This window comes from Theobroma cacao, chromosome 5 (assembly GCF_000208745.1).
Source record: "Theobroma cacao cultivar B97-61/B2 chromosome 5, Criollo_cocoa_genome_V2, whole genome shotgun sequence".
NCBI lineage: Eukaryota > Viridiplantae > Streptophyta > Magnoliopsida > Malvales > Malvaceae > Theobroma > Theobroma cacao.
The window spans coordinates 35,149,460-35,175,098 of record NC_030854.1 but is presented as its reverse complement, the minus strand read 5'-3'; the positions used below and the strand labels follow the sequence as shown (position 1 = coordinate 35,175,098).

At 35.2% G+C, this 25,639-nt stretch overlaps 5 protein-coding genes across 8 annotated transcripts; 3 read left to right on the top strand and 2 right to left on the bottom strand.

Moving 5' to 3' along the window:
- Positions 2,215–4,323, bottom strand: LOC18599955 (NAC domain-containing protein 92). The gene is made up of 3 exons (XM_007030162.2): positions 3,935–4,323; positions 3,478–3,758; positions 2,215–3,189 (listed from the first exon to the last, which is right to left on the bottom strand). The coding sequence occupies exons 1-3, from the start codon at positions 4,119–4,121 to the stop codon at positions 2,494–2,496; spliced, it is 1,164 nt and encodes a 387-aa protein (XP_007030224.1). The 5' UTR covers positions 4,122–4,323; the 3' UTR covers positions 2,215–2,493.
- On the top strand, positions 10,020–14,623 carry LOC18599954 (U11/U12 small nuclear ribonucleoprotein 65 kDa protein). Of its 4 annotated transcripts, none has more exons than XR_001928274.1 (13): positions 10,020–10,100; positions 10,478–10,722; positions 10,839–10,910; positions 11,123–11,359; positions 11,596–11,677; positions 11,810–11,998; positions 12,153–12,323; positions 12,406–12,582; positions 12,836–12,923; positions 13,132–13,190; positions 13,419–13,484; positions 13,748–14,077; positions 14,185–14,623. XR_001928274.1 is itself a non-coding variant. In XM_007030158.2 (12 exons), exons 2-12 carry the CDS (start codon positions 10,508–10,510, stop codon positions 13,829–13,831), a joined length of 1,440 nt encoding a protein of 479 aa, XP_007030220.2. In that variant the 5' UTR covers positions 10,020–10,100; positions 10,478–10,507; the 3' UTR covers positions 13,832–14,623. The 4 variants fall into 4 exon arrangements, 2 of the variants coding, with proteins under 2 accessions (XP_007030220.2, XP_017977954.1); XR_001928273.1 differs by having other exon boundaries at positions 13,748–14,092; XM_007030158.2 differs by having other exon boundaries at positions 13,748–14,623.
- Positions 14,792–16,559, top strand: LOC18599953 (pentatricopeptide repeat-containing protein At1g09220, mitochondrial). The gene has a single exon (XM_007030155.2). It carries the CDS (start codon positions 14,873–14,875, stop codon positions 16,361–16,363), a length of 1,491 nt encoding a protein of 496 aa, XP_007030217.1. The 5' UTR covers positions 14,792–14,872; the 3' UTR covers positions 16,364–16,559.
- On the bottom strand, positions 16,718–19,540 carry LOC18599952 (tyrosine-specific transport protein). The gene is made up of 3 exons (XM_018120626.1): positions 17,637–19,540; positions 17,394–17,532; positions 16,718–17,192 (listed from the first exon to the last, which is right to left on the bottom strand). The coding sequence occupies exons 1-2, from the start codon at positions 19,220–19,222 to the stop codon at positions 17,454–17,456; spliced, it is 1,665 nt and encodes a 554-aa protein (XP_017976115.1). The 5' UTR covers positions 19,223–19,540; the 3' UTR covers positions 16,718–17,192; positions 17,394–17,453.
- On the top strand, positions 21,620–24,345 carry LOC18599951 (thioredoxin-like 1-1, chloroplastic). The gene is made up of 4 exons (XM_007030153.2): positions 21,620–22,202; positions 22,699–22,878; positions 22,996–23,160; positions 23,636–24,345. The coding sequence occupies exons 1-4, from the start codon at positions 21,954–21,956 to the stop codon at positions 23,924–23,926; spliced, it is 885 nt and encodes a 294-aa protein (XP_007030215.1). The 5' UTR covers positions 21,620–21,953; the 3' UTR covers positions 23,927–24,345.

The window sequence follows — 25,639 nt, the reverse complement described above, 5'->3', positions numbered from 1 at the left end:
AAGTTAAATATTACAAAGAAAGCTATTCAAATGTTCTAGAAAATTAAGATTTGTGTAGATTAATGAGGCAGAAGATGTTCGCTTGATCATTTCGTGAGAAACATCAAAGAAATTTCCCATCCTAACTACGAAAATCCAACCCATTCTAGAAATACTGGTATTTTCCAGCAGTTGGAATAAATGCTTACAGCATCTAGAATACATAAACAGTGGAAAATTCCATGCTTTCCAGTGGCGTTATGTGAAAATCATCTATATCTACTCCACCTAAGCAGTTGGCAACTTTCATGCCGTTAGATATCTTTGTCAAATGACTAGTAACAGATGGGTTGAAGTCAAGGTTTATGTGAAATTTCCCAGTCTTTTACTTGGACAACTCATTCTTTTCCATGATAATTTATCCAAATACTTGTTTACACCATCATTATTGATTCATATATAGTATACACACTCGATCATGCATATGCAACTGATGGTAATCGAAGCATGAAGTGTTCTCAATTAAAAGTGGGATTATACTCATTAAACAAATCAACTCAATGGTGATTAATATCAATCCAAGAATTCTAGAAGGAAAACCGAGAAGAAAGATGAAGTCGGTGTGAGCAGTAGGCAGGGTGGTGAAAAGAGAGAAGAAAAGAAAACGCGGATATATATAAGATCATCATTGACAACGAGATTCAAATTTAGCTAAGCTAAAGGGGAAAAGCACGTCCACTTTCAAAGCTGACAAAGATGTAAAGAAAGCGGTGGAGGCTGGCAATTGGTTGGTATCCCCATGTTTTCATGCAACAAATCAGGGTTTTTTTTTTCCGTCCTTTCGTCATTTTTTATATTGAGAGAATATTCTCTATTTTTAACACTCTCCTCTTGTCCTTGCTTCGTATAAAATTCTTTCTTATTTTAATTCCCTTCCCCCATGAAAACAAGACAAAAGTTACCAAGAAAAAAAAAAAAGAAAGAAAGGAAAAAACCCAAAAGGCCGGTTAACTTTCCTGCAAGCATAAATCTCCTAAGGGTGGGAAGCTTTGGTTTGAAAAGAAAGTAAGTTAATATGGGGGGTTCTATGCACATCCACACAATCACATGAACCTTTCTTCTCTTTCAATAACCGATTCCCAATCAATCATCACCTGTTAATTTTCTTTCTTTTTTTCCCCCCTTCAACTTTCTCTCATCATGTTTTTTTCCTGGCTATATCTGTTACATATATCCATCTGGCCTATGTATTTTTCATAACAACTTAATGGACAAAGTAAAAAAGATGTCATCAGATCACCACATTGCTTGAAGAGATTTAAAACACGTTATACACATTATACTTGCAACATACATGGTTTCGATCAGCCTCGTAACACAAATAGTTGACAGATATGACACGTTAACTTGAACTCAATCCATATCTATAATTTATATACACAGTTTTATTACAATAATTCAAAATTAATATAAAGTAAATTGCTCGTTAAAAAATTAAAAAAAAAAAACAGCTATATTGAAAGGTATATATAGATTCAAGGTTGAGAGGAGGCACATGTAACTAAAAAAATTAATTTATGATACTTAAGACAGAAGATTAAGGTTAAGCCTTGTGCCTTAAGAAATACATTGTGGGATTGTTCTTGTCAGGGACAGGCACATTGGGTGCAGAGGTTGAGGGAATAATTCACGTGATTCATGATCTGGTTCGGCTCAGTTAATCTCAAGGAGGTGGTTACTCATTTCAGTAAACACCCCACTTGGCTTATTATTATGGCTTTCTTGAATCCAATGTTGGTCCTTTTTACAATTATTGTAAGTTTTAACAAAGAGAATATAAACAATTAAGTTCAAGACAACTAAAATACTGGATATCCACTGGCAAATTATCAACTAAACAAAAAAGGTTCCTAATATCAAATTAATTAATTGGTAAATTATTGCCAAAATTAAGACCCAGATAATCAAGTATACTAAAATTTATAATATGGGTCGAATTAATTAGTGCCATGTGAATTTTTTGAATAAGTAAATTTTTCATAATTTAATAATTGAAACATTAATTACATCAGATGAAAGGAAGAAGATGCAGACGTGTAGTTCTTTTCATTTAACTGGCAGTCGAAAACAACTCAAATAAAATAAACAGCCTTAAATGTATGTTTGGGTTTAAGTAGGAATATGATTGGAACATATGAACATGGAATCAATGCGAGTTTAATGCTTAGAGGAAGATTGGAAAAAAAATAAGAATAAATTCACTACCATAAGAAAGAATTCATGTACATGGAATCTTTCCCAGTTATCTGTTAATGAAAATGTAATAATCTGAAAAAGATTTGGACAACCATTAATCTACCTATACAAGTATACTTTTCTTTTCTTCATCAGAATCCAAGAAACTTTCCAACCTAATAATTAAATTACCTAGTGGAGAAACACTGTTTCAAATCATATATTCCTAGGAAATTAACAAGCCAACTTGCTGCATCAACAGTATATATTCCTTCAACTTTAGTAGTCCCATAAACACCCCAAATCTTCTATATCTTCATAAGATTTGCTGCTCCCAAGTTCCATCCTCTTGGAAAGCACAGATGAAATCTCAGTGTTGTTGATTTCAGTGCTGAGGCCGGTATCTTGTGAGAGACTGACCATGGACTGATTTGATGAAAACTGCTCCACCTTGCACTGCCTGTCAGCTTTACGTGTGTCAGCACTGTTATTGGCAGCCAATGCTCTTAGAATCGCCTGATCATTGCCTCCGAAGCCGGTGCTGTAATTGCTTGAAGCTGATCCGCTTGTCCTCCCTTGGTGCGAGTAGGCAGAATTTGGGGTGCCTTGATGGAAGAGAATAGGATTTTGGATTGGAATTTGAGGGTTGAACATAGAGCTTCCTGTCTGATGATAATGGTTATTGGGAGCCTGAAGAAAGTTTTGATTATTATTCATTGTGGGGAAGTTGGAGCTGCCGGGATAGTTTCCTTCTGAGGATCTTGGCATTGGGGTCGTGTCGATGGCCTTGAATTCATTTTGACCATCGGTAAAGCTCGAGCCGGCTTTGTTGGAGTAAGTAGGATCCATGAGAGGTGGCAGTGACGCATAGTCCATAAGATCATCTCCGAAAGAATTCATTCTTAACAGCTGATCAGGAATTGGTTTCTTGATCCCTATATTCTTGTGGAAAACCCTACAAACAACCCATTCATCCTGCAACCACAACAAAAATGGAAACATATTCAAAGACCTTCATATCAGTCTAGATTCTTCATTTACACAAAAGCAAAGAAAGAGACCCCATGAAAAGAAACCCTCAACCAACAAAACAGTAAAAAGACGATAAAATTAAAAGGCTACAACTCTTTTTAATTTAATTAATTTTTTTTTTTTGGATCAGTGAAATTGAAAAAGCCATAGTTTCTTAAACAGAAAAAGAAAAAGAAACCTCAAAAAAAGGAGATGGAAAAAAGCTTTTGAAGTGTAGCTTTAGTTACATACCTTTGCACCCTTGGGGAGATTATAGTAAGAGAATTTGCCTTCAAGCCTATATTCATGCATGACCCAATTGCTTTTCTCTCCTTTGGGAGCTCTCCCTTTGTAGAATACAAGGGTCTTCTTCATCCCAACAAGGCAACCTTTTCCTTTGTAAATCTCTTTATCCTTGCCAGTTGCCTTCCAATATCCCGCTTCAGTTGCTCGATTTGTTCTCATCCCGGTCGGATACTTCCTATCTCTCTGGCAAAAGAAGTACCATTCTTTCTCTCCCATCTTAGCTTTCTCTGCAAAATTAAGCAAAAAAAAAATCCAAAGATTAGATACAAATACAAGGCAAATAACAGCAGCAAACTACTTACAACAAAACTAAACATCCAAGCGAAGAAAAGAAAAAAGTCATATAATTGAGGCTAGCCTAGCTTGAAAGGAGCGTCAAAAACAAAATCAAGAGAAAGCTTACTAGGCAAATCCCAAGGTTCACACTTGTTCAAATCAACTTCACCAATAGCACTTGCACTGAAGTTGCTGTTCATTACCTTCTCTGTAAGATAATGAGTTATGATCTCCTCATCCGTAGGGTGAAACCGGAAACCAGGCGGCAAATCGATGAGGTCTTCTCCTTTGTTAACAACGATAGCTTCTTCCATTGAAACTCCTCTAAATACTAAAACCCTTTATAGAACTATACAAACGCAAACAAACCCAGAGAAAGAAATACAAAGCAACTGCTATGGAAAGCAAAGAGAGGCAAGAAGAGATAGATATAGGGAAAGAGAGGGAGAAATATATCAGGCTTTTGCAGAAGAAAAATGAAGGGAAGGCCGTTAAGAAAGTAGAACAAAGGGCAAAAAGGGAGCTTAAATAGAGGAGCTTGTAGAAGAGCTAAATGTTAATTGAAAGAGATCCGTAGGCTGCAAGGCACTTGCCAAGGAAGCCTGATTGGGTAATTCATTGAAATTTGTTTTCTTATCTAGTTTATTTGTTTTTGTAATTCATGTACCTTTCTTTGCCACATCTACCTGTTTGAAAACAAATATGAATTTTTAAAAAAATATAAAAAAAAAAAAAACAAATGGTAAAAAGGAGGTTTCTAAGCTAGTGGGGGACCCATGTTTCCAGCACTCTTTCACATTAAAATATATGACCTTTATCTGTTTAAAACCTAACCCCAGCTAAAAATTCTATTGCCTCTTCGCAGAATTCTTATTCCCCAGAAAACCTCTTTCTTTTCTTTTATATAACAGCTCTTACTTCAAAGCTTTTGAAAACAAAGTTGATTTTTCCAGTACCAAAATGCCAATGCCGCTGCCGCTGCTGCTGCCTTTTCATGGTTTTATCCGAATTTGTCAACCTTTGCAGCAGCAGATTTAGGTGGCTTTGGCTATATATGTAGGCTACTTCACATCTACCTTCACAAGTTGAACATGCAATGTATTCTTTGTGTATTCTTGTATGACTCGGTATACACAAAAATAACTTTAAGATGGGGGGCCTTGGAACAATTAAAAGTGATCATTCTTTGCTAATTCAAAGGAAACCACTCCATTTGGAGGGAATCTAGGGTGCTATAGACACTGAAAAAGTCAAAAGATAAAGAAAGAGGGCAATGAAATTTCATGGAAATCCACACGATACATCTAGCTGCCCTTCTAACATTATTAATTACTCTCAGTCTTAGCTTCAAATTTTCTTACCAATTTAAAGATATTTTGTTGCAATCTTTTGGATAGATGTTTTTCCTTTTGTGAATTTACTCAGCCGTTTCTTTTTGGGGGGTCACCTACGCGTAGAAACAAAAAATCTGGTTCTATTATTGTACAACTATTCGTTTCTTTTTATGACATATTAAATATAAATATGAATTTATGCTTTCATATTAATACATTCACACGTTGAAGTACATGAATACAATATTTATTTAAACATAAGACACGTGAGTATTGGATTTAATATAAAATGCTTGAATAACAAGGGGGGAGGGACCTTTAATTTTGGCTAATATTTGGAAAATATCATTGGACAAAAAATGCACATTTTTTAATATTTATATATTACATTCCAAAGTTTTATATATGATATATATATATATAATCAAATTATGTAGTCATTGTCCAACAATGACAACGTTATACTGCTATTTTAACTGGTTGCACATGATCCATTCTTGAGTCTCGCTTGGCTTTTTTAAAGATATTTCCATATGAAAATCCCATCTGTAATGAATCAAGTCTAGAAAAATGCTTGGCCACAAAAAAAAAATTAAAAATTTCCAAACAAACCTTGTTGATAAAGTCATTATTATTTTTGTCTTATCTCAACCTTCAACTGCCAAAATTCTTAAGAAAAAAAATTAATAGTAACAATTAAAATATTAACATGTATTAATTATCTAACTTTTATTTAAAAAATAAAAATATAACATGTATTTCACGTATAAATGTATATAATTAATATCCATATACAAAATGAACATTTTTTACCTAAAAAAATAAATTAAAAAAAGTAATATATATATATATATATCAGGAAACAAATTCCAATTCGATTTCTCTCGAACATGCTACGATTTCATAAACATGTTTCATTTTTTTGACTACCCAAATGTTTCGTATGCGCGACTTGAGTGAAGCCACGCGTATGCTTCCTAATTTATGACATAAACCAACGCGTAGAATTGGATTGAAAAAGTTAAACTTTCCCGGCGCCGACAAATGGAAAAAAACAAGCTCTAAACTATGGAACAAAACAAAATATTTATTTCCTATTGGCATTTCGCATAGAATTTGTACACAACTTCTTTGCGCAAAATCTCAACCACTAAGCTACGAGTAAGCTTATCGACCTCAGAAAAAAAAATTAAAAAAAAAGGGTTGCGATAAAGTGATAAAATTTAGGTTGAAGATCAAATTTGTATTAGTTTCGATTACGTGACTTTTTCAATCTGTATAACTCGTAAATAATTAATATATATTTGTTATTTATATGTTTAAATCTTTACATATACGTGTTATTTACGTATCGATAATTTTAAAATGAAATAATTTAAGAGAAAAGCATGATTAACTTTTAGTGATGATGCGAAACAAAATAATAGTATTACTTTGTTATTAGTATAATTAGTACACAATTACCGGTGGGATTACATCAAATCAAAGAGTTGTATTAGTAGTTTGGAAGGTTAGGTGGGGGCCAACCAAGTCCATGCCACATTCTTGACATTCTGAAGCGGGGGATGCTGAGCTGTAGCCTTACTTAATTGCTTTCCATATTAGATTTAGCAAGGTGTTCACATTTTCTTGGTTTATATTGTCACTTCATCATTAATTGTTATATTAATCAAAGATGATAAACTATAATAGCAAAACTCAGACTGTGGAACGCAGGATACGGAATGAAATCCGCAAAAATAAAATAAAATAAACAGAATTTTTTATCTTTTGTGATTAAAAAAATGGACAAATTTTATTCAAAGAATAACGTGTGGACCCCACAAAAGAAGGCTTGAGAAAGTGTTAGCCTAACCCTCGTAACTTAAATCTGTTGACTTTTGGGGGCCGAAACGAAACTGCAAAGCAAAGAAGCCCCACCAATCGCTGACGATTGGTGACGCGCTACACCTCATCAGCTTTTTTGCTCACATGGGAACAGGCTGTTGGTCCAAGTGTTGCACTACCATGTGGATGCCATGTAGGAGAACACCCCCTCGAACTTAGCAGGACATCAGTTCCTCCCCATTTTGAATGCTGGGGCCTTGGGTAGCCAGGACGAGCATGATTAAATTGTTATTTATTGATTTATCCAATGTTAAATTTCTAGGTATTTATTAGTATGAATTTGGCAGTTCATACTAAAAAAAAAGTAATTAATGACTTCATAATCATTCAATATAACATGATTATTTGTCTTTAATTCAAAATTAAATAACCGATACAACATATGATTATAGATACAAAAATAATAATATGTTTATTCATTAATCAAAAGAAACATTACTCCACATTTATACATTAGATATTATATTAATTTGAAGTTTTTCGAACACAAAATAATCAACGATAACTTCGTAATTACTCATTAGAACATGATTGTTCCTCACTTATTCGATGATGTAAAGTGTACCTAGTGGCAGCTATTTCTGTCTCATCGAGCCACAAGATATGAATACCATGATGTCATCCAACTTGCTATCTAGCCATGGGGTAGTAGCAATAATAAAATCATCCAACTTGAAAAAGGATAACATCATTGGGAACCCACAACCACAAAATATATTTTATTTTTCATTTTTTGGAAATGAATCTTGGTCTTGTAGTGGAAATCTTAAACCTTTATTAATCTCCTTAATTTGTTTAAAAATGAGGAAGACTTAAGAATCAAGTGGGTTAAAAGCTACTGTATGGTATGAAGAAAACTATTGTAAAGTTGGAATTTTGAAGCTCTAGGCCCCCTATGGAGAAACTCTCCCCCCTCACTGTTTCATGGTTTGAGACAGTTGGCTGCCATTAAGACAGATGGGAATACAATTATATAGTACAAAGGAGAAAAGGAATAGGGCGAAGGCCAATTCATTTATTCACGCACATGTAAGGATAAGATTAATGAATCCCACATTTAATTAGAATGACTAATTAAATAGGGGGTTTGGGCTGCATACAAAGTCAAGATAATTGACTTTTTCTCATGTGTTTGGTGGAGAGAGTTTACAGTGGACTTTTCTTGGCTAACCTCTCCACTAACCAAACTGTCCTAACCATCAAATTAACTAACAGACCAAACTGTAGAGGAAAGTAACATATAAATAAGCTATGTGACAGATGTGTCTTTGTCTTTGATTACTACCCGAAAGACCTGAAAAAGGAAAATTGATTTCTTGTAGGCATCACAATTACTAAACTCATTAAGATCTTATGCAAGATATAATTAATTAGGACAGTTTCAAGGAAATCACCTTTGACACTCTTTGGATGACCAGGAAAAAACCCTTAAAGCAGACTGGATAAAACCTCAACTAATTCTTGGCTTATGTAATTAAGCCATTCTGCTTGACATCTTGGCAAGTTGGGTTTCTTCTCTCTTTTTTTTTTTTAAAAAAGGATTGATCGAAAGAGTGAGATATGATTTCGTATGTTTACTATGACTGAATTTTGATTCAATTTAATGCTGTGATTCGTGTTGATCCCTCGAAATAATTGAACATATTTGACAAAAAAGGTTTTGAGCAAAATAATTGCAGTAGGATATGATTGCTGGTGTTTTAAGCTCACCATACACACCACACCCAGCGGTTGCTTTAGTTGAGTAATTGGGGCAAATGATTCTTTAATGATGCAGAGAGTTAAGATAATGACAATGACAGTCATCAATCCCAATGCCTCCAAAGATCAACCTAAGAATCAGTGGCTTATTGTATTTCGAGCTGGGTCTCTCCTTATCTTCTCCTTTTAGAAAGGAAAAAAGAGAAGTGGGGTATTGCTTCTTGGTTCCTGTCAAGTTGTACTATGAAAATACTCTGAAAGGGAATATTCCCAAATCTTCCCAAGCAAATTCATAGCAATTTATGTGATGTATTGAATCTAGACCTACTTGTTTCAATTGTGCATCTCCCTTCTTTCACCTAATGAAGTATGGGTTTAAACTATGGTCATGAGAGAACAAAATCTAAAAAACATAAGAGACAATGATGCAACTCCATATTATGTTTTCTTCTTGATCTAATGTCCAAATGTTATCATATTTTCCTCGAAAAAAAATTGTAAGAGAAGTGGGGGGTGGGGGGGGGGGGGGGGTATAAATGGTCAATCTTATGCTCATCAGGGAATTGACTACAAATAAATTTGCATACGCAAAGGAGATGTGGGCATTATGTCAAGTTCATTACATAGTTAAATCCAATCCCAAACCCAATTATGATAGTAAAGAGATTTTTTAAAGTTAAACAAAGTATTAAGGATACACTTTTGAGACCTAAATTTTCTACATGTTCAATGATGTCCGCCTTACAATCAATAATATGTTTTCGTAATATGATTTATGATTTTGTTCTTTTTCATTATAAGTGTTTTGAATAATTTAAGAAATCGGATAAAATGACATTATCTTTATATGTTTTATCTAATTGACATGACATGTGATAGACATAATACCTATAATTTACAAATTCTAAAAAGTTGACTCATATTTTCCAAAATAAAAAAAATACTCATAATTTAGAAAAATAATGTGGTTTTTACTTTTGAAACTCACCCTCTCATCTTACTGTAAATATGGAATTTCAAAATTTTTAAAATGAGATTACATAATAAATTATGAAAATAAAAATCTTTTTAATATATTAAATCACTTTGATTAATGTATATTATATATATATATATATGGTGGACTTAATATGGAAAATGAAAGTTCACTAAACAAGCCTTAGTATCTGGGACGTAACTAAACAGCCCAAGAACATGAAGCCCAACTGTTATGAAACAAGCCCAAGGTATTGGGTCTTATAAGCCCACCCATGAACCCGAATCTTTTAAACCCGCCCTTTGTTACTTCATCGAGAACAAAATTTCTTCAGGGAAAGAATTGTCTAGCAGCAGCAGGAGGAAGCAGAGCAAATCAATACCCAAAACTCAAAGGTACGTTTTCACTTTCACATGTAACGAAAAATTGTATAAAAACATGAAATTGCATATGGGTTTCTGAAAAGTTGTCTTTTTTTTTTTTCAAGAAAAGAATTTGAATGTAAGAAGATTAAGTTCTTATTAGTTTTATATAGTTTAATGTTGCCATGTTGATGATGTTTTCGTTTTCAATTTTTTTGAAAATATTATAAAACTGGTAATTTTTTATCATATCAAGAATTTTGATAATACCCACATCAAAATAATAACAAACAAATGAAAATTCAATTCTACAAGATATGTATGTTACCATTCCTTCTAGTCATCTACATTGCGAAGATTTTTTCTTTTTTTCTTAAAGTGTAACCTTTGGATTATTTTTATTTTTATAGGAAAGGAAATAAATTGCTGTGAATGCTTTAATGGCTGCTGTTCCATCCTCACAGCCTTTTAGCAATCCCCAAATGCAGCATTTTGGTTACCAAGGTGTAGAAGGAACAACATCAAACCCTCATGAATTGGAATCTGTAACAACCCTTTTGATTCGGCATCTTCCTGAGGCTATTCCTCATGACACCCTTTTGCGGCTTTTCTCTCACTATGGTGCATCCTCTGTTCGTCCTTGCTCTAGTGGAAAGTAAATAAAGTTGAAATTAGCTTGTTAATTTCATTCAGTTTCCAATTAGCTTTCTAAGGTCTTGCAGGTCTTTGTTTTTATCATACACATCAGATTTTCCTTCTTTTGTTATATAGGTTGAGAAACTGTGCATTTGTGGATTTCAAAAATGAAGCATTGGCTTCTCAAGCTCAGCGTCAGTTAAATGGGTAAATTTCGAGCTTATGCCCATTCATAATTCTCCCTTGTTAAGCACATGGTTTGATCAAATATATGAGATATTTTTCTCACTGGCATTAGATAGTAACCCTGTATTATTTGTTACATTTTGTGTTCTGCCCATTAGATATGTTTTAATTCATTAATGTTGATACAATGTCAGAAATAGTTATCTAACTATCCTATTTCTGTGGTTGCTTAGCCTGAGGTTTCTTGGTAAAGTCTTATCAGTGGAGAGAGCTAGTAAGACAACTGAGGATAATAAACCTCAGCAAACCGGAGTTCAGCCTGGAAAGGATTTTCCACAATCTGCATCAATGGTGAAAGATGCTAGCTTGGCTAGAGACCTGAATCAAGGTTCAAGATTAAGATCAGTACCTACTAGTGAACCAATTGCTCCTAGACTTGGAGTAGACTATCCATTTCCTCCTCACCTTGAGTGAGTCTTTCCTTATCTTTTTCAAGTTTCCTTTTTCTTTTTTTTCTCAGCCCTTTAAATTTGAAGTTGCTAATATAGTGTCGGGCATTATGCACATATGGTATAAAGTTTGCTTTCTCTGACCAATGCACAATGTTTTATACAGTAATGATTTTATAGTGTCAGTCAGGGTGCCCTGCTTTCTTTCTAAATATAATCACATCAGATATGAACAAAAGCTTATACATGTTTTGCAGATATGCATACCCTCCACCAGATGGAAATATTTTGACCAATATCGTTAATGCTCTTATTGCTGTTCCTCGCTTCTATACACAGGTTTTCTTTAAAGCTACTTCAATGCTTATTAATGTTTCTTCGTAGGTTCTTCTAATTATGATTTTTCTTGATTTTATTTAATTAACTGTTGTTGGGGATATATCCTTTACAATAATAGTCTTTCAATTTCAGGTGTTGCACCTAATGAATAAAATGAATATTCCAGCTCCATTTCGTATGGCTTTGCCCACACCGCCTCTGCCACCTTCAGTACCTGCGCCACAGCCACCGCCCCCACCCCCACTTCCTGCTTCCACACCTACAGAGCCTCATTTTGCAGATGCATCTTCTAGTGAATCAGAAATGGAGTCTTCGGATGAGGTAGGATACTGCTTCTAATGTGCTGAAAATCATTAACCCCATTTCAGATTAAATTAACTAAAATTATGTACCTTGAAAGAAGCACTCTGGTCAAATTTAACCCTATATATGATTCTAGTAGTTGTTGATTGTTCCTTGACTAACATGTTTGTAGGAGGTCAATGACAAGGGTACGGCAAAATCTGCACGTAAGCGTGCCAGGCGGGAAGCTATTGTAGGCCCTGCAATTGATAAAAGTGTGGCTCATGAGGCTGTTGGAGTGAAACCTGCCACCTTGATCCCAAAAGAAATCCCATTCATAAAAAAGAAGAACCCTGTATTACAGGTCATATTATGATTTAAGGAACATGTTTTAGGATGAGCTTTACTCTGTCTAAATTTTGACACTCTTCTTGGTGTTTTCACAGATCAAAATTGCTCCTAAACACATTCCTAATGAACAGAAAGATGATGATGATGACTACAAACGGATTTCGGAGGAACCTAATGAGGAGGATTCAGATGCTAAATGCTTTGCTACTGCAGATGAGTTGGAAAAGGGAAAGTTGCCTCCAGAAGAAATATTATCACTTCCAATGTTTAAGGTATCGGAACTTATCTCGGTAGATGCTTTCGGATAGTATATTAATACAATTGCAATTGACCTAGTTTCCATTTACTCATCTATGCAGGTATGAAAGCTTTTCTTTTTCCTGGCTGTTTAAGAACCACTATAATTTAATCCTTTACTTGCTTTTAGGATCATGGCTAGCTTGTACCAATTAATTATGACAATTAGCATGAATCATATGCATCTGACAAAGCATAAACTGAATTGTAACTCTTTGGGTTGTGCAGAACTATGCAGCTGGGAATCCTGCTTCTGTGTTGTATATAAAGAACTTGGCAAAGGATGTTGTTCCTGAAGATTTCTACTTCATCTTCGGTGAGACTAAATGCCTTTATTCTTGCTTTACATGAATAGTAGCCAGATAGCATCTCAATGCCCATAATAAAATGGCAAAAGAAGATAAGAGATAACATCATAAATATGCAGGAAAAAACTGCTCTTTTTTAGGTCCTTGGAACCTTACTTTGTTCCTTATTCCTATGAGCGAAAACATTTTGACTGATTAAGTCTTGCTGCGATGTAGGATCATTATTTGGAAGCATTGATGCAGCGAAATCCGGTCTTAATGTGAAGCTAATGCAGGTTACTTTACTTCTAGATTGAGCTCTCTGTAGCTTTATTCTTGGCTTATTTAAGTTTTATCTCAAACTTTATTGCTTGAATTTTTGTTGGAAATTACTGACACTGGAAGAATATGTTTTTGTAATAATGGAAAAAATGAGTCTTGTTGTTCAGAATATGTAACATACATGCAGGTCAAAGTGCTGCAGTTACCTAATTGTGAAACTGAAAATAATATTTTGAATTCAGGAGGGAAGGATGAGGGGCCAAGCTTTTGTGACATTTCCAGCAGTTGAACTTGCCCACCATGCTTTGGTATGTTTCTCTCAGGTTTCTTGTTTTCCTGGCACAAGTGAGTTTATGCGGTTCGTATATCTTGTAAACATTGCCTCATGGCCTGCGCTAGTCTCTAAAGATTATTAAAGTCAACCAAGGGATGCATTCTAGGAGTAATTTGAAAGCATTGAGTATCAGTTGTCCTAGCTAGCCAAACCAGCTTGAAATTACTTGTTTACTTTGTACTAACAATAACAAATGGATAAGCTAATTTGCTGTTCAATTGTATTCCTTCCTGGCAGAACCTTGTTAATGGGTATGTGTTCAAAGGCAAACCAATAATCATCCAGTTTGGTCGAAATCCTGCCACTGCGAAAACAAATTAAATTGATACATGGTGACAGGAGGAAGCTCCTTATATCTACTGCATGATTACGACATTGGTGATTATGCCTTCTTATATTGTTAAGCAAGGTGGTCTACCTCCATATCCCAAAGCAGCAGTGGGTACAAATGTGTGCAAGAGTTTATGAAATGATTTTTACGCCACTACATTTTAATGGCATATCTTCAGTGATAATGGAGAATAGAGCACAACATGGTCTTGCTACTTACTCCTAGAGGGTTTAAAGGTGCAGAATCTCTGTGTAAGGCGTTTATCCTTCATCATTAGAAGCACTAATGTTGGTCTGGCTGTTGAATTGCCCTTACAATTATCTATCGTCCATCATGAATCTAGGTACAAGCATGGTGGTGATTGATCAAGGAGAATGATGCAAAACAGCTTACCTTTAGGCTTGTTGCTCCTGATTGCTTTGAGTTATGAAGTCTCAATGCTCCATCGTAGTTCTCCCATTTTTCCATTTTGGTGCTTTGGGGGGCTAAACCGTCCCGAGCAAAAACAAGACGGTAGTTTTCCCATTCTGATAAATATTGTTTCCTATATCAAATTTATTATTTGGAAGAAATGAAAAGACAACGGAAAAGGAAGGCATTTTACACTTTTTTGGCAGTAAAGAGAAAAACAAAAGCTTTAGCCTGACTCTTGAGGTTGTACTCATATTTATTGTTATAAACAATGGCTGGAAATTTCACCTTGTTGGAATTTCCTGTTGTTATGCGTGGTAAATTTATTAGACTCTCAGCGGTCCAAAATGCAAGTGAATCCTTTCAATCCAGGGTCCTATGAATTTCTTCTTTTTCTTTTATTGTTGTTTTTCCTTCTCAAAGTGAATCCCATAAAAACTCTTTACTCTCTTATTTAAAGGAAACTCTACTCCTCTTTTCAAAGTCAACTCTAAGAATAAAGTCTGAAATTCTAACAATTTGGGTGTCTTTAAGAGGACTTGACGCGAAATCATGCACCACAAATGAGAATACAACAGAATTTCAACCAAAATATTTTCCCTGGTTTGTCTCCCTAAACTATGTTGAAGTTAACCGAACCTCCCTTTCCCTCCAAAATTAAATTTTCTCTACGGTTCCTTCATTCATTTCCCTCTTCCTCCCCAACCGAATCCCAGCTTTCCCTTTCACCTCAACACAAACAAAACTATCAAAAATACTTCCTTTTCTCATTCTTAAACAAAAACCCAACAAAACAAAGAGTCCCAAAACAAGTCCACTCTCAGTTACTCACAACAGCCTCGATTTCCCACTCTCTTAGACTCTTCAACGCTTTACTTAGATGCTATTCTTTTAGTGAAAATCCCAAAGATGCCATCTTTCTTTACCAACAAGTCCAAAGTTGCTACCTTTACTTGAAATTTGATAGCTTTACATATGCATTCCTTATCAAAGCTTGTGCTAATTTGAATGACGTAGTTCTAGGCAAACAGTTTCATGGGGTTGAAATAAAAATGGGTTTTGAGTCCCATCCCTATGTGCAGACTGGGTTGGTTAATATGTATGTAGAAAGTGGAGGTTTGGTTGAGTGTAAAAAAGTGTTTGATGAAATGCCTGAGAAGAATCGTGTTACTTGGAATGTGATGATCACTGGCTTGGCCAAGCAAGGGGATATTGAGTTTGCTCGTTTTTTGTTTGAAAAGATGCCGGATAGGGATATTGTTTCGTGGAGTGGGATAATTGATGGGTACACAAGGATGAACCAGTATAGGAACGCTTTAGGTTTGTTTCGAAGGATGGTTGTGGATGATGTGGTTGAACCTTCTTACATAACGGTCTTGGCTATTTTACCTGCTGTTTGGAATATTGGTGATATCAGGATGTGTCGGTTGATTCATGGTTATGGAAAGAAGAGAGGGTTTCATGTGTCTGATATTCGTATCATGAATTCATTTATTGATACGTATGCAAAATGTGGGTGCATGATGAGTGCGTTGAGGTTTTTTGAAGAGATTTCGGCTGATATGAAAAATTTGGTTTCCTGGACATCGTTGATTTCTGGTTTTGCATTGCATGGGATGGGGAAAGAAGCTGTTGAGAGTTTTCAAAGGATGGAGCAAGTAGGTTGGAAGCCAAATAGGGTTACTTTCTTGAGTGTTTTGAATGCTTGTAGTCACGGAGGTCTGGTTGAGGAGGGCCTCAAGTTTTTCGAAAAGATGGTTAATGAGTGTCAAATCTTGCCTGACGTTAAGCACTATGGGTGCTTAGTTGACATGTTAGGGAGGGCGGGGAGGTTGGAAGAAGCAGAAAGGATTGCTCTAGAGATTCCTTGCGAGATAGCGAGTGACGTGGTTTGGAGAATACTTTTGGGTGCCTGTAGCTTCTATGGTAATGTTGAGGTGGGTGAAAGGGTGACAACAAAGATAATGGAGATTGAGAGGGGAAATGGAGGTGACTATGTTCTTATGTCAAATATCCTTGCTGGTGCTGGAAGGTTTAGAGATGCTGAGAGCTTGAGGAGGTTGATGGATGAGAGGAATGCCATCAAAGTTCCGGGCTCTAGTTTGGTCTGACATTTTAAGTGGCTGTAAAGATGAGTGTAGGATCTAAAGTTGATATAGACAGATTACGCATGTAGCTATTGGTACAGTGGCACCAAACAAAATGTTGGATGTGAATGTTGCTCAAACCATTGAAAGATTATTACACAAAAGCTTCTGAGTTAGATTCTGAAATTCTCTCAATGTTTAAGTTTGTAGAGTTGCTATACGTCCTTGCTTGCAGATGATAAAGTGTTAAATTGTCAATTTGCGTTCTCCTTACAGAAAAACTTCATTCAACCATCCCATGGACTGAGGAGTCTGCACATAGTGTTGGTCCTCGTGTCTTAAACGTTTTGGATAATTAAATGCATACTGGCTGCAAGTAAAAAGGACAGAGAGGTATATTCTTTCATGTGAGATATTTGACAACATGATAGAAACTGTATGCATCCCGTAGTGGATACAAACAAAAACATGATAAGATATATAGATCTGAACAAGAACAACAAAAGACTGAACTTATTACATTAGAGCTCAAAGGGGTTCAGCCTCCTACACCAAGTTCTAAATCTTTCAAACATCTCAGTAGGTGATCATCAGCTGACGGATCCAGTGAGGGGCACCTATATATTAAAATATCATTGCCTGCAGAATCGTGTTCTCCAAGGTTCTCTCTCTCGCTCGGTAACATTTTCCAAATAATACAGATTGCAGAAAGCATGCTGCGAATTCAGTGCCAACATGGAGCCTGAGAATGCTGTATCAATTGATTCCTTGGATGAAAATCTTAGTCCAGAAGGATCTCATCTACTTCATTTTAGCAGTTGTGCCTCTTCAGTTAAAGAGATTGCTGAAGTATCTATAAAGAAGATCAGGAATTGAAGTCAGATGATTTATGCCCTCTGAGGCATTCCATGTTTCATATAAACAAGCGTTAGTTATATGATTCCTACTCATTGTCTGTAGTTTGATAAGAAAGTATTGCTGGCTGAAAGGCATACAATAGAACTCTTTTCAACTGATGAATATATCTAGACTATATAGAAGACATAGAAGATACCTTTAGTGTCAGTCTGGGAACACACTATTCTTTTCTCTATTAGATCTACCTGCTGGCCATCTAATGCCAAATCCCCAAAATGACAGCAATGCTGAACAGTAGTGCAAGTGTGGCATCTCCTCCCGGGAGGATAGACAACCTGCCAAATTGAAGATATAAATCAAGAAATGGGGAAAACGCAGTAGAGACAGTAATCTTTATTCTGTAAGACATATGCAGTAGATTGCTGTATGTATGCAATACCTTAGCTTCTTCTTTGATTGCTGTATGTATGCCATTGCTGGAGGAAGGATGCCAAACAGGAAGCAGTTTGCATAAACCCCAGCAAAATCAAGGGCTCTGGAAAAGGTTGAGCGGAAGAAGGAAGCTATGAGAACTGGAGCAGTGAGAACTAGTGGCATTACAAACATTTCAAATGATTTAAGCTCAGTCATTCTTAACAGTAGTTCATCTTCTGAGGCAGCAATACTGTTTGAGCCAAATGAAACTTTCCCAATTTTTCCGCAATCCTCCTGACCCGAATAAATCACAAAACCAACTCTCCCAGAGCCATCACCCGTAGAGACCAACTGAGACTGATAACAGTTTTGCTTTTCTAAACTTGTTTTCGCTAAAATTAACTCCAAGGTATCAAGAAGTTGCTTTGGAAAGCTTACAGCATATCCTATCAGGCTAGTTGCTAAAGCAGAGAAAGCAAAGCCTTGAACTGCAGATAAAGCAGAAGGATTCACAGAAAGTAATAGGGATATAGGGTCTTTTGGTGAGGTAACTGAGGTAGTTCCAGCAAGCCCTAAAACAATCAAATTCCATGAGAGAACCATAATCAATGGAACAGCCCCTCCAATCAGTACTGCTTTTCGAGTCTCGGATACAGAATTTCCAGCAATCTTGCAAATAAAAGGAGTGATGACATGGAACCCTAATGTGAGTACAGTGACAGGTATCGCTGGCAAAATAGATGACAAACTCCATGAGGCATGAGCAAAGGAGCGTAACACATTTGCTCTGGCCACGGATAAACCAATGGCCACTAACGCAGTTATGGAGAAAAGCATGAGGAAGCATAAAAGCCTGTTTGTAAAATCAATGGCCTTAAATGGAAAGAACATGATAACAGTTCCAACAGCAAGAGGAAACAGAGCATGAGCCAATACCAAATTCATCCAGGGAAACCATTGACACACTATTGAACCAATGCCTGAAACACAAGCCACTAACAAAGAAAAACTCAGGGAGGCATAAATGACTGCAACAAACGCACCAAAATGACCTCCTAATGCCTTTGTTGCAAGGCCAGTAAAGCTCACCTCTGCAAGTCCATCTTCTTCCATTGCGGCAAAACTAAGCTCTGCAACAAGAATGATGGAGGAAATAACATAAACCCAAGAAAGAAGAATGGCAATGGTTGACGGAAGTGGACCTGATTTTATTGTTGCAGCTGGCAAACCCAGCATTCCAGGCCCCACTGCAGTACCAATAATCAAACTAACAGCACCCCAGAAGCTCTTCTCCTTGTATTGTTTCTGTGGTTCTTGTGGTAGCTGATTCTTCACTGTTTCTACACTATTTTCCCCTTCATCATGGGAAACAACAGGAAGTGCCAAACTTTGGGGTGTACATTTTGTAGTTAAAAGGAGAGGATGGTGATTCTTGGAGGGTAATGTAGAGAAGGAATGTTGATTTGTTTTGAACAATGTGGTTGGCCTATCATTGAATGTTGCTGTGTAGGGAATGGATAGCCTGTGAAGCTGGGTGCTGAGGTGATGAAGATTAAATCTTGACCTCCACAATGAGTCGGGAATGGATGATGGGTGGTGAGGAAGTAGCATATTAGCGAGCAAGTTTTGTGAGCAGTAGACTCTGGAATAGATTCTTGTGTAGTAGTTTCTTTACCCTTTTGCAGAGTTGGAATCTTGGATAGAGGCTGGTAGGTAGGAAAGGTTCTATGAAAATGTATGCTTCTTCCAGGTCAGAGCAGTCAGAGTGTAACTAATAGTAACCTTGAGAGGGAGCTTTCGACCAACTGAGGGACCAAGAATAGGATCTATAAACGATAAACCATGGTATTGTAAGCAGTTTGGTATGGCCTAAATCTAAATGAGTAATGAGAATGATGGAAGCCCAATATGTCTATCCCAAAAGCAACAGAGAAAACGAGAACAGCAAAAGGTACCATTCAATTCTCGTTTCATGGGCCGAAGTATAAGTGGGTTTACATACGTGAAAGGCTAGGTAAGGTGGGCTAACAAGCTTGATTTGTTTTAAAAGTTAATTGTCATGGAATTTCAAAAACTATTTTTGAAGAAATGAAAAGTAAAACTTCTCAAACTTTGTACAATTTTTAATGAGTCAATGATTTATGGGACTGTTTCTCAAAAAGAGAATGATTTAATAGGACAGAAGAAAAAAGATATAAAGTAAGTTGATATAGTAATAATCCTACAAACATAACATGGTCAAGAATTTCGGAATTTTCTTGTCAAACTCGAATTTCTTTTGTCAAAGCTTGAAATCTTTGATCATAACAACCAATGAGCCCATCAAAAAAAGAAATAAAAAATTGGAAGGTTGAAGAATCCGGCAAATGTCATAGTTTTCGAGTCCCAATATCATTCGTTCAATAATTTTTCGTTACGTGATATTTTAAAGTTTAAGTTTAAATCGTTAATAATGAATGACTTAGATTTTTATATAAATTTTAATAATCATATGTACAATTGATGTTAAATAAAACGTCATAATTTCAAAAAAATTTAATTGTAAAAAAAATGAGGGAAAGAGTATGTTAAAATTTCCTTTTTCATATAAAACAAGAAGGCTAATTAAATTGAATAACTTTGAGCTAATGTAATTTTGCTGAGAAATATTTACAAATTTATAACCATATTCTAAAATATTCAATGGATATAAGGACATGTGCTAAAAATTTTACTACTGTGTTGGCAGGGGAGGTGGTCGGCGCCGAAAAATTTTGACAAGTCAAACACTCAAAATAAATTTTTTTTTTTTTTTGTCATTGAAGGAATAATTAGATAAGAAAAAGAAAAAATTAACATAAGAAGTTAAAATTCTCAAAAGAAAAATAAAAAGCTAAGATATATGAGTGTAGTTTTTAGACAGGCATAATACTCAAATAAATTTTTAAATTATTTAAAAATATTTAATAAGTTATTATTTTTTATTATTTTTAATTAAATTTTTATATTTTTAGTTTAAATTAAATAAACTTTTATTATTAATAATTGATTAATTATCATTAATAAAAATATCACTTGTTATTTTATATTTACATGGCACTAATATGACATTGATGTAAAGAATAAAAATTATCATATAATCATATTATCATATTAAATTAGTATATTGTGTCATTATTAATTATGATAAGTTCAATTGCTACATCATAATCAATTATAATATTTTAACATACCATATCAACATCACGCGAGATTGAATAACAAATGATATTTTGATTAAGTTAATTATTACTCATAAAGATTTATTTGACTCAAAATAAAAAATATAAAAATTTATTTGATTTAAAATAAAAATATAAAAAATTGATTGAACGTAATAAAAATATAAGAATTTATTTAAAATTTTGTAAATAATTTAAGAATTTATTTTTTGTATATTATGCCTTTTATATATTTTCATCAAGCAACAAGATACACATGTTATGGTCAACTCATAAGTTTTTTTTTTTTTGAGAAAATCAACTCATAATTGGTCACCTAATCAAAGATTCAAAGTTTGAAATCAAAGTATTAATATCCCTAAAAAACAAAAAGAAACTTAAGTATTAATAAATCTGAAGGATTGACACGATTATAAGCTATTATAAATAAACCTTTTTTCCATATGCTTAAAGTTTCATGTTGGTTACTAAATTAAATAAAAACTCCAACTCATTTAATTTATTATAATATAAAATACAACATAAAAAGAAATAGATATTACCAAATTAAGTATGATACCAACTCAAATGTTCTAACATTATAGATTAAATTAGGCAATAAAAATGAAAATTCCAGGGTTGAATTTTGTGAAAAGAAAATAATTTTTTTCCAAGCTGGCCCACGAAAGTAATGAGGTGGCAAACAACTTGCCTTTATCCAAAGCAATATCCGGAACTTCCTTTTGTTTCTGCAAAATCTTAGGTTTGAAGCCACGTGTCAATTCTTTCACCCGTCACGAGCATCTACATATCGCCATAAAAACCGCCCCACGTTAAAAAAGAAACCGAAGAAAAAACCTTATCCAATACGTTTTCCAATGAAAATTTTCCCATCACAAAACATCATCAACCGTTGGATTCACATCGAGACAAAACAGATCAACGGCTGAAGTCAATCCGTAGGCCTTAAAATAACCAACAAAACGGCAAAGCCGAAGAAAGGTAAAAGAAAACCACTTTTGCTTTTACGGAGAAAGCAGAAAGTCTTTTCTCTTCAGTTTTCTGTGTTTTGGTTTTCATTTGGAATAAAGCAAAGGGGTGCAAATTTTCGATCTGGGGTTTGGTTTTTCGTTGTGAGAAAAAAGGGAAAAAATAAAATAGCTATGGCTGAGGTTTTGGGGAAGGGGAATCTGTTTACAACTTGTGACTACCGTCAGAAGAAGAATCAAGGTGGTGGAGTTTCTTTGTTTTCTAAGAGGATTTCTGAGTTTTGTTTAAAGAAGAATAGTTTTCCTTCTTTGAAGGTGAAATCTCAGGCTTTGAGGACTGATTTTAATGGGAAACAAGTGTGCTTTTTGGAGAAGAAAAGTGTGAACAAGAGAGGGTTTGGTCAAGTTCCCATCAAAGCACAGGTTGGTTTTACTTTATTTTTCAGTTCTCTTGTTTCTGGATCTTCCTTTTTTGTTTCCCTGTTTTGTAGAAATTTTTGGGTTTCCTTTAATTTTATCTTTAGTGAATATTGTTTCTTAAATTTATTTTATGTTTTTTTTTGTTTGTTGAAAATTTTGAATTTCTTGATAATATCATGTTCTAATATTAGCTTTCTAGAGTTAGCTCGTAGCTTAATTTTCACATGCCAAAGATCAAATCTTAAAATAGAAATCACCTTATTTATCTAAAAAATTTTTATTTTTGTTCATAGTTAAATGACAGTAAAAGCAATAGAAATTTTGAAGATCGATTTTTCAGTAAATTTTTGTATCCTTCGTTTTTATTCTTTGCGAAAAGGTTAAGTAATTTGCTTTATGATTAAAACTCCTTTTCCCCCCGTAATTTGATATGTTGCAAAGACCAATATGGGAATACTAATTGGTTTTTCATTTTTCTGGTCTTTTTTAACGGAATTAGGTGCGGACTGGCCTTATCGGCAGAAGTCAAAAGTGGTGGGAGAAGGGTCTGCAACCAAATATGAAAGAGGTGACATCTGCACAAGACCTGGTAGACGCTCTTATGAATGCTGGGGATAAACTTCTTGTAGTAGATTTCTTCTCCCCTGGTTGTGGTGGCTGCAAGGCTCTTCATCCGAAGGTATAATAATATAAAGTTACAGTTTTATATATGTGCTTTTGCATAGTTGTGCATTTCCAGATTTTTATATTGTTTGTATTTGGATTCATTGTGGATTTTGATGTTGGGGTTTGGCAGATATGTCAATTGGCAGAGATGAATCCGGAAGTGCAGTTTTTTCAGTTGAATTATGAGGAACATAAATCAATGTGCTATAGTCTGAATGTCCACGTGCTGCCTTTCTTCCGGTTCTATAGAGGAGCTCACGGGCGTCTATGCAGCTTTAGCTGCACCAATGCCACGGTTTGTCTTGTATCCTTCCCTTCTGATGCAAATATTTTTAATATATTTGCTAATTAGAATGCAAACAAGCCTATTTTGTCATTTTATGCTAATTTTTTTATGTATGATGCATGCCACTTGAATATTTGGGACTTGACTTCCAGTGGGAAAAATGCACAATTCCCTTTGGATTTGTCAATTAATTTACATATTTCAAGATGTAAGAGCTAGATGGCCATTTATTTCTCCTAGCTGGAGTCACTTTTATGAAAATTGCATGGTGCATGGTAGTTATCAATTGGCTTTTTAATGTTGTTGAGACCAGCTATTTTTGTTGCTTTCAGTTAATTTCTGAGATTGTTGACAGATAAATTGCTGCTCATTTGAACTGGTTTTGTATCTTGACATGGCATGATTAGGCGATGATGTGTGTTGTTTGTCAATTGTTACCATGTTTATCACGATGTATGTTCTAATTACAATGATGATTCCACAGATCAAAAAATTCAAGGATGCATTGGCCAAGCACACACCAGATCGGTGCAGCCTAGGGCCGACAAAAGGGCTTGAGGAGAAGGAGCTTTTGGCATTGGCTGCCAACAAAGATCTTTCCTTCAACTACACACCAAAACCAGTTCAACCTTCACCTGTTCCTGCACAGGAAGAGATTCTGGTATCAAAAGAAGTTCCATCTGATTCCGGGACAAAGCTTCCTTTCCCTCTTCCTACAACATCCTTAAAGCCTAAAGAGAGTGAGGAGAAATCCATGGTTGGTGCTGGGAGATGATTTTAGTTTTTTGCTAGCCATATTCTCCTCGCTATTGTCACTGTACAGTTACTAAAGTCCTATTTCCATGTTCCTCTTTCATGTACTAATATTAATGTTAGAAATGAACAACATAGTAGAGGTTAAGCCATACGGCATCGTGTCTCCCCATGGAGTTGCAGGCTTTCGGATTTATTTTTTTGGATCCTAGCCTGCTTGATTCAAGGGTGTTTGAAGAGCAACTAGCTGTGTATATGTTGAGTTACTATTTTTATGTTTAAAGGAAACCCCCTTCGGTGAATGTATAAATCTTAGTACATATTGTTATAGAAATCGAAAGCCTTTTTATTTTCATTTTCCTTTTTTCCCTTTTTTTGTGTTGGAAACAGAATATGAGTATCTGTACTGGATAATATACTACTATGAAGGATAATTAATTACTGCCCTATCTTCTATTTTATTTTATTTTATTTTTTGAATTTGGATCACACAGCTTGTACAAGGGATATTTCGTTAGATGTGGATGGTGTGTTAATGACAAACAGATATCTCAGATTCCACCATTTCCACCAAAAGAAAAAGGAAAAAGATCCCCAGACTCAATCATTCAGAACAAGTGACTGGGATCTGTGATTCAAACAAGCATTTTAACTCCTTTTCTTTCTATTATCATTTTTGGGTGTTTATGGATAATATCTAAGTTAGTTAATGTGGGCATCCTTGAAAAAGACAACTCAAAATTGGCTGAGGCAATGCATTCTCTCTCCTTTCTCTGCCTTCGACAAATATGGTGCAGAAAACAAAAGTGTCCTCTTCCATGTATCCTCTATCAGAAACTGAAAGGAAATATCTAGTTTTTGATGGTCTAGAAATCATAGAAGCTTCAAGAAATGGTCGGAATTCTGCCTGGGCAGTGGACATCATCAACCACCGTGTTAAAAATTGGAGGGTTGTCTAATTCATGACAAGGCCAGAACAGGCCCCAGCTCATTGGTTTTTCTAATTCCTCAACACTATCAAAATAGTGATAAATATCTCATTACCCCTACTTGTTTAAAATGAAACTTAGATTAGCTCCTTTGCATTGGTTAGAGCTTTTTTCATCAAATGTTACATTCATCTCCGATTTAAGACTGTTCTTGACGGTTTGAACTCATGCGAGGATGATTATGTAACAAGAAACAGAATCTGCACAAACAAAAAAGAGAGAGAAACGAAAGAAAAAAAGTGTGATATGTGGTTGGGTGGACGACAAGAGAACAATTGGATGAATAGGAAAAAGAGCAGCAAGATGCCAAAGACCTTGGCTAAGGAAAAGGTTGGATAAGGCTTGCGTGTGTGTATGGATATGCATCAACGTGGCCTACCTTGCTTTTACAGAAAACAGAAAAAACATTGATTTATTATTATGCGTGAAGGTGTGGGGTTAACTCCAACAATCCAATCTACTTAACACAATTTCAGGATTTTCAAGATCCCAAAGTTCCCTTCATCTCCTCCCAGGTGTTCAACCCGTTTCCATGTTCTTCCATCATTTGACAAGTTTGAAATTAAAGTGATTTTTTCGACCCTCTTCTCTTATGTTCCCAAGTGTCCAGGGTATATCCATTCAAGTGTTTGCCTGGATGCATTAGCTTCAAAGTCACCTTGTTTGGGGGCCTACAGGTTTTTTTTCTTCCTTTCTAATTTGTGAGATCCAGGAATTGAGTGGAAGTTTAGGAGAAGAAGTTGTAT